The sequence below is a fragment of the Austrofundulus limnaeus genome, unplaced genomic scaffold (assembly GCF_001266775.1).
Source record: "Austrofundulus limnaeus strain Quisiro unplaced genomic scaffold, Austrofundulus_limnaeus-1.0 Scaffold167, whole genome shotgun sequence".
Taxonomy (NCBI): domain Eukaryota; kingdom Metazoa; phylum Chordata; class Actinopteri; order Cyprinodontiformes; family Rivulidae; genus Austrofundulus; species Austrofundulus limnaeus.
In genome coordinates, this window is record NW_013952569.1 from 709,763 (window position 1) to 717,150 (window position 7,388).

Here is a 7,388-nt window from a genome sequence, read left to right on the forward strand (position 1 = left end):
TGAATAATTAACATAACCGACTATTAATTTTCATAACCCCTGAGGGGAACAAGTGCCTGTGTGGAGAAAATGTCAAATATTGGTTTGATCTTCTGCTCTTGTAACCACAAATCTAAGTTGTACAAAATAAAACAGCCTTTGACTTGACTGAATGCAAGAAAATTTGATTTATTTCCAATTAGTGTAACACTGAACTTTCTAATCGTGGGTATTTTTGGTGAAATACTTCAGCTGTCCGACCTCAACATGTTAATTATTCACAATAAGGAATACTTAACCTTTTTGTGCTTTTAATTTGAAAAATCCAAATTTGTTGACAACAAATTTTCATCAGTTCATATTTTCTTTTGTATAAAGTACCTCAAAGTGATACTAGAGTTAAAGGGTACATATGCAAAATTTACTTTTTTAGCCTTTAAATACATTTTGTTGTGTACTTGGAGTCTCTAGGAGGCAGAAAATTTGAAATTAGTCTCTCCTGGTGCTGCATGGACATCTTTACATATTGTTTGGGTCATATTTTTCTGTATGTTCAGTTTTCTCTATTTTCTATGACTTTTCTAACCTATTATGTTACAAGTCTGGAAGCAGGAGGGGGCGGAGTTTAAAGAGACTGCCTAAAAATGCTTCCAAGATGTTCTGAGACACGCCCCAGAAAAGGGGTGGGGCTTGGTGAGCTGCATTAAGGAGGAATTCAGACCAAACCATTGCAGTTCCACTCTATTTTGATCCCAACTGAAGGATTTAAAAACAAATGTTTACTGTAAAGTATCTGACATAAAATGTACTTACGTATTAAAAGTAGAAGTATTAGTTAGAAGTTCCAAAATGACATTTGTTGGGAGATGATTTCCTGAATACATTTTTCTAAATATAATATTATATCATAATGCAAATGTTGAAATGAAGCAGTAAAGACTAGGAACAGATAATTTCGTGAAAATGTAAAAAAAAAATATATTACTGAAGTACAGATAACCTTAAGGAAAGTAGCAAAGTGTTTGTACTACACCTCTGTTTTTTATGCTGATTCACATCTCACTTGTTTTTCTGTTAGCAGCAGTTAAAAGTTGTCAACTCAAAGTTAATATTTACCTGATAACTGATAACTGGCAGCTGACAACAAACCTCTAATGTTTTAACAAAATAAAACGCTCTGACTCAGAAAAACTCAATCAGAGATTCTGAATAAATTTATAAACATTTTTGCGATGAAGTGCTGAAAATTTAATGTGGCGAGAAGATGATGAAAGAATACAGAATAAAATTGCGTGTTGGGCGTTAAGTTAATACATGTGAAATCTGTGTTGAGGTCACTGCTCCGAACCTCTGTCAGGGCAGCGATGACAGCTGAAAATAAACTGAACCCCGTTTTGGTTCGATACCTCCTTCCAGACACACACACACGACACACACCAGCACACACCCTGGGAGCTCGGCCAGCCAGCTGTCGTGCTGTGTTCGGGTGTTAAGCCCCCTGGTCCAGGAGAGGGGATGAAGGGGATATATTGGTAATTTGCAGCAATCCCCCAACAGAGAGTGATCCTTCATTGAAATACATTCATCATTGCCTTTTGATAAACTGTTGACTCAATAGTCTGTAAAGTCAATAGCTGTTCATTATCGAAGACTTCAAGCTCATATTCTGGCCCTGGATCCAGGACACAGATCCAGTTTTAGAATCTCAAAATGCTTTGTTGGGTTTCCAGTGTTTCCACAGTCGCAAGCTTTGGGTGCACGAGGCACTAAATTAAGAACATCATCACTGATTAGCATTCCAGTTATCAGGAACCAGGCTTATCACTTTTTTGTATTATTGTAAATAATGTCAGTTGTATGGTACGACGGAGTATTTAGAGCCACACAACATTTTTAAATTAATATTATGACAATAAAGTATTACGAGATTAAAGTCATAATATTAAGAAGCCAAAGTCATAGTTTTACGAAAATAAAGTTGTAATATTACGAGAAAAGTCATAATATTATGAAAAAAGTCATAATCTTACATGATGTGTCCATTTTCTGTTCCTCATTTCCTCCTTATTCTATCGTAATATTCTGACTTTATTCTTGTAATTAAAAAAAATTAAACAAATCTCGTTATGTGGCCCTAATACTCTGTTGTAGTATGGTGGCCAACAAACAAAGGATTTAGTTTACCTAAAATACAGAAAACTAAATTATTATGCTCTGAATAGCATGATTTATTTCTAGTCACATGAAACAAATTCCAGTTCTGTGGTGAGAACAGGCGGTGGAAGACAATTTGGAGAGGTGGATTTTTGAGCTCGAAAGAAGAAAAATACACTCACCAGCCACTTTATTAGGTACACCTGTCCAACTGCTCGTTAACACTTAATTTCTAATCAGCCAATCACATGGCGGCAACTCAGTGCATTTAGGCATGTAGACATGGTCAAGACAATCTCCTGCAGTTCAAACCGAACATCAGTATGGGGGAGAAAGGTGATTTGAGTGCCTTTGAACATGGCATGGTTGTTGGTGCCAGAAGGGCTGGTCTGAGTATTTCAGAAACTGCTGATCTACTGGGATTTTCACGCACAACCATCTCTAGGGTTTACAGAGAATGGTCCGAAAAAGAAAAAACATCCAGTGAGCGGCAGTCCTGTGGACGGAAATGCCTTGTTGATGCCAGAGGTCAGAGAAGAATGGGCAGACTGGTTCGAGCTGATAGAAAGACAACAGTGACTCAAATAACCACCCGTTACAACCAAGGTAGGCAGAAGAGCATCTCTGAACGCACAGTACGTCGAACTTTGAGGCAGATGGGCTTCAGCAGCAGAAGACCACACCGGGTGCCACTCCTTTCAGCTAAGAACAGGAAACTGAGGCTACAGTTTGCACAAGCTCATCGAAATTGGACAAGAGAAGATTGGAAAAACGTTGCCTGGTCTGATGAGTCTCAATTTCTGCTGCGACATTCGGATGGTAGGGTCAGAATTTGGCGTCAACAACATGAAAGCATGGATCCATCCTGCCTTGTATCAACGGTTCAGGCTGGTGGTGGTGGTGTCATGGTGTGGGGAATCTTTTCTTGGCACTCTTTGGGCCCCTTGGTACCAATTGAGCATCGTTGCAACGCCACAGCCTACCTGAGTATTGTTGCTGACCATGTCCATATATGACCACAAAACCGTTACTTGCGTGGTGTACCTAATAAAGTGGCCGGTGAGTGTAAGTCAGCTGTGTAAATGAGAGGGAGGCAGGTGGAACTGTGAGGCTACAAGGAGCAGAGCCAACCAATACTGGTAAAGAGGTGAAGGAGAGACATGAGTTTGTACCTGCTTATCTCTGCCTCATACTGGCCAAAAAGACTTAAATTTAAAGTTGAGTTATTAAAACATCCGCTCCTTTTTGTCACCACTAAAAGTGGCTACGAGTGATAGGAGTTTAATCTTTCCTTATAAGAAGAAAATAATAATTTATAGCGGTGGATTTGTCATCCTACACACAACCAACCCTGTAATTTGAGTTTTATTTGGATATTTATCCAAAATTAACTATAAGCCGTGTTAGTAGTGTGAAAACCCCACCCAACTTCTGCGCCACAAAATTGTGCCGTCATATAAATGGTGCAAACCCGCTGCGTAATCGTCAGTGCTTTTACTCTGAAAGCTGTGGGCACACTCATACCGGAAGTTTCGGCCTTCACCACGTTACTTCCGTTTCACCGATGACCTGTCACCTGAAAGCAAACTAGCCGAAGTATGGAGCTAAAATAACACTTCCATCGACCCCGGGAGGCGTTTAGGCTGATCGAAAGTGGGCGAAGAACGAGTGGTATGTAACAAAAAGTTGATGTAAAGATTAAGCGCGAGGGAAAATCGCCACTTCCTGTTTAGTTTTGTGACGCCCTTCTTAAACCAGGCCTGGCGGATGCTAACGTTAGCATGATGACATTTATGTGTTTTTTGGTGTTTTGACGTTTTTCCTATTGACATAACGCCTAAATAAATGCATTGATGTTAAATCTGTCACATAGTAATATAATCCTATGGATTTTTTAAGGATTAATTTGTTATCTGTGCCTGAAAAGGTAAAGATGTACGAGGTTTGCGTCATGTGCATGTAGATCATGATGTTGCAGAGATATTCTTTGGAAAAAGATGGTTCACGTAGCCTCCCAAAACACGGAAGAGCCTCGAGCCCAGAGCTTGTTTCCTCACTTCCAGTCTCTGTGACTGTTTCCTCCTGTTATGAGAACAAATGACTGGAAAAGAAAAATCTGATTTTATTTTTTTATTCCTTCACTTCCACCTGAATGTCCATCTTCCTGCTGACTGGGTATCCTCACCATCTCTACCATCCCATCTCATAAAAACTTTAAATCAGGCAGAAACCTGGGAATGGATTCAATAATTTTAACACAAAAATGCATGTATTTAATTTCTTTAAATACTTGCAATAAAATGTTAGATTAACGTGACTGTTAAAGTTATTTGTTCCAAAAGTACAGAGGTTGTATTGATTGTAACAAGTATTGTAAGCCCATTTTATTCTTTAAAATAGGACTTTTTTTCTACACTACTATTATTAAGTCATGCATTTGTTGAACTTCAGCAGAAATATGTTGTGCTAGTAGTTTTCTTTAAGCAGTTGAAAAACAAAATGTTGAAACCACGAAGCGTCCTGGAGCTTCAGACTTTCCAGAGACCCTGACGAGCGGCCTCGACTCACCGGCGAACTGTGCAGAATCCATGGATGCATCGTCTGAAGACAGAGGGACCACCAGACGTGAAGCTCGTTGCCACCTGGAAGAAAAATGATCATTTTATTTTTCCTCACTGCAGGTTCACCTGCAAAATTTTTATTATTACTTTTTAATTTTCAAGATTTATTTTGGTGACCAAACAGAATGGAGTGGAGTTAAGATAGTGGTGTTTTATAAAGTAACATCATCCTCATTTTGTAGCTGTTTTATTTTTACTTAATCATGAAATTTAGTTGTTAAAGCTGTATTACCTGTCTTCTTTTTGTTTTAGTTAGCTCTGTGTTCACCTTTTTATGTTAGATGAGTTTTATAGTTTAGGCAAAACTTTATTTTAATTTTTCCTCAATGAGATATACTTTTTGCAAATGTCAGTTGTGTGTTTTTTTTTTTTTGTCTTTTATTATAGATGGAGTATTACACACCGTTCAGCGCATTGAAGTCTGTAACCTGTGACCATTCAGTCTCTCTAAAGTGGCTCTTTATATTACTTTAATGGTTTTTTTCTTTTTATAAAAAATTGACAAGAAAAACTACTTTTAGCTGTTTTTCTGTTTTTTTATTTTTTATTTTTTTATTATTATTTTTTTACAATATGTGGCTGAATGACGCTGAAACATTTTGGGCTGCATTTATGAACTAAATATTTAACATTAATTTCCACAGAGCTATTGTTGGTCAGAACAGCTGTATTTTCTCTTTTCTGTGTTCAGACAACAAATTTCATCCGACGAATCATTTATCATGACTATTTTTTCTTTTTATGATTATTTTTATATATACTCAGTTTTTGTAGTGAAGACATACAGTACAAATTACACTGACTAGAGACTAGACAAATGGGGAGGGTTCTTCCAAATGTTGGATAACTCATCCGCATTGCTGAAAAGTTTTGTCTCACTCAGTAACCCCCTTCTCTTGCTTTGTTTTTCTTTAAACTTTTCAGCTTTTCTTTGCTATTGGAGCATTCTCCCCATTGTCCTGCTCCAGGGCCTCTAGCAAGCCCCCCTTTTGGAGGGCTTTCTGCAAACCCGCCACTGACCGGAGGGCAGGCTGCATCCTTGCGGTTGGCTCAACTAAAGGCTTGGCTTGCACTGACGCAGATGAACAATGTTTTCACCGTTGGTGGCCGAGTTACGACTTTGAACTCCAACGCATCATCTTCACGCCTTTCCACAACACCGCCTTCACCGACTGCTGTGGCCATCAATCTTCTGAACGTTCTGAAGATCGCCAACACCATGTCCCATCCTCTCTTCAACCCTTTTGTTCCTGGGACGCAAACTTCCTCCCAGGGGCAATATGGACTCTCCAGTGGACAGACAGAAAGGGATCCTCGGACAGGGTTGCCTCGCCTTGAGCCTGGGTCCAGCTACCCTTCTGGACCACCTCCTTTGATTCTTGGGACATCCGGAGGGTTTCTACCACCCCCTCTAGCACCTCCAGGAAACTACATACCTGAGAGAAGTAGGATAACTGTGGACGACGACATCGAGAGGTGCTTAGACTTGAATATTGGCAGACCCAAGGAGGAGGTGAGGCATCAGCCTTTGAACCAGAGCATTCCCTTCATCAGCACTCAAAGACAAGGGTTTCCTCCTTCAAACACCGAGGTGCCATCTTATATGGCACCCTCAGCTTTGCAAGGACACAGACCCTCCACTGTTGACAGTACTAGTAGGTCCTTGGACTGGTTGCCTATGTTCAAAAGGACCCAAGAGGATGATCCCTCAAAAATGTATTCATCTGCTTCTTCCAACTTTGTAAACAGTGGTGACGGTAGGTTTAACATCTCCAACGAAGGGATGTGTGACACGCCGTCCATTCCGGGTTTTGGTAACTACGAGAGGAAGGTGCCAGAGAGATCTGCACTGCCTGCCGAGCCCAGTCGGCCCAAGTACACTTCAGAATCAGCTTCTAACATCCTCCTGCAATTTGGACTTGAAAAAGAGGACTTGGAACAGCTCATCACATATCCAGAAGACCAGATCACGCCTCAAAACCTGCCTTTCATCTTGAGGGAGATCCAACTGAAAAAGGCACAGCGAACTGCAGCTCCATCGAAACCTTACAGCGAACCTCCACCCATTGAAAGTGTGAGTGGCTCTAGGGCTGCAGCGCCGTTCCAGGATGAAATCCAATCCATTGTTCTTAAACCAAGCAAAGTGATTGACTATGGACACACTAGCAAATATACTGCTGGCATTGAGAAAGACGTTGGAAATGCTCCACCTAAGGCGGGTGGGAGCAAAAGTAATTTGGACAGTGTAAAAAGTGGCAGCCACATCCAGAAGCCTGTGTCAAAATCAGCCCACCTGACGGCTTCGACATCCCAGCCGTCCAGCTCCACGTTCTGCAGCATTCACCCGAATCGTCCTGGCCTGGTGCTTATTGACTTAAACAACGACAACAACGACAGTAGTCAAAGCAGAGCTCAAGGTGAAGCATCTAAAGTTAAAGAACCGGTGAAAAAGCAACAAGGACAACAACCGAACCAACAGGTGCCACAGCAGCCGAAGAAGTTGAACCAGGCGCAGCAGCCGAAGAAGTTGAACCAGGCGCAGCAGCAGCAGAAGTTGAACCAGGCGCAGCAGCAGCAGAAGTTGAACCAGGCGCAGCAGCAGCAGAAGTTGAACCAGGCGCAGCAGCAGCAAAA

The 7,388-nt window shown here is 40.9% G+C and overlaps 1 protein-coding gene across 1 annotated transcript in view; it reads left to right on the forward strand.

Annotated features, from left to right (window-relative positions):
* Nucleotides 1-3,660: 3,660 nt before the first annotated feature.
* Nucleotides 3,661-7,388, forward strand: part of LOC106523823 (uncharacterized) — a 3,853-nt gene continuing 125 nt past the window's right edge. The window contains exons 1-2 of the mRNA XM_014017390.1: nucleotides 3,661-3,804; nucleotides 5,679-7,382. Of these exons, the coding sequence (XP_013872844.1) occupies nucleotides 5,836-7,382 (1,547 nt within the window). The 5' untranslated portion in view covers nucleotides 3,661-3,804; nucleotides 5,679-5,835. The remainder of the gene's footprint in view (nucleotides 3,805-5,678; nucleotides 7,383-7,388) is intronic.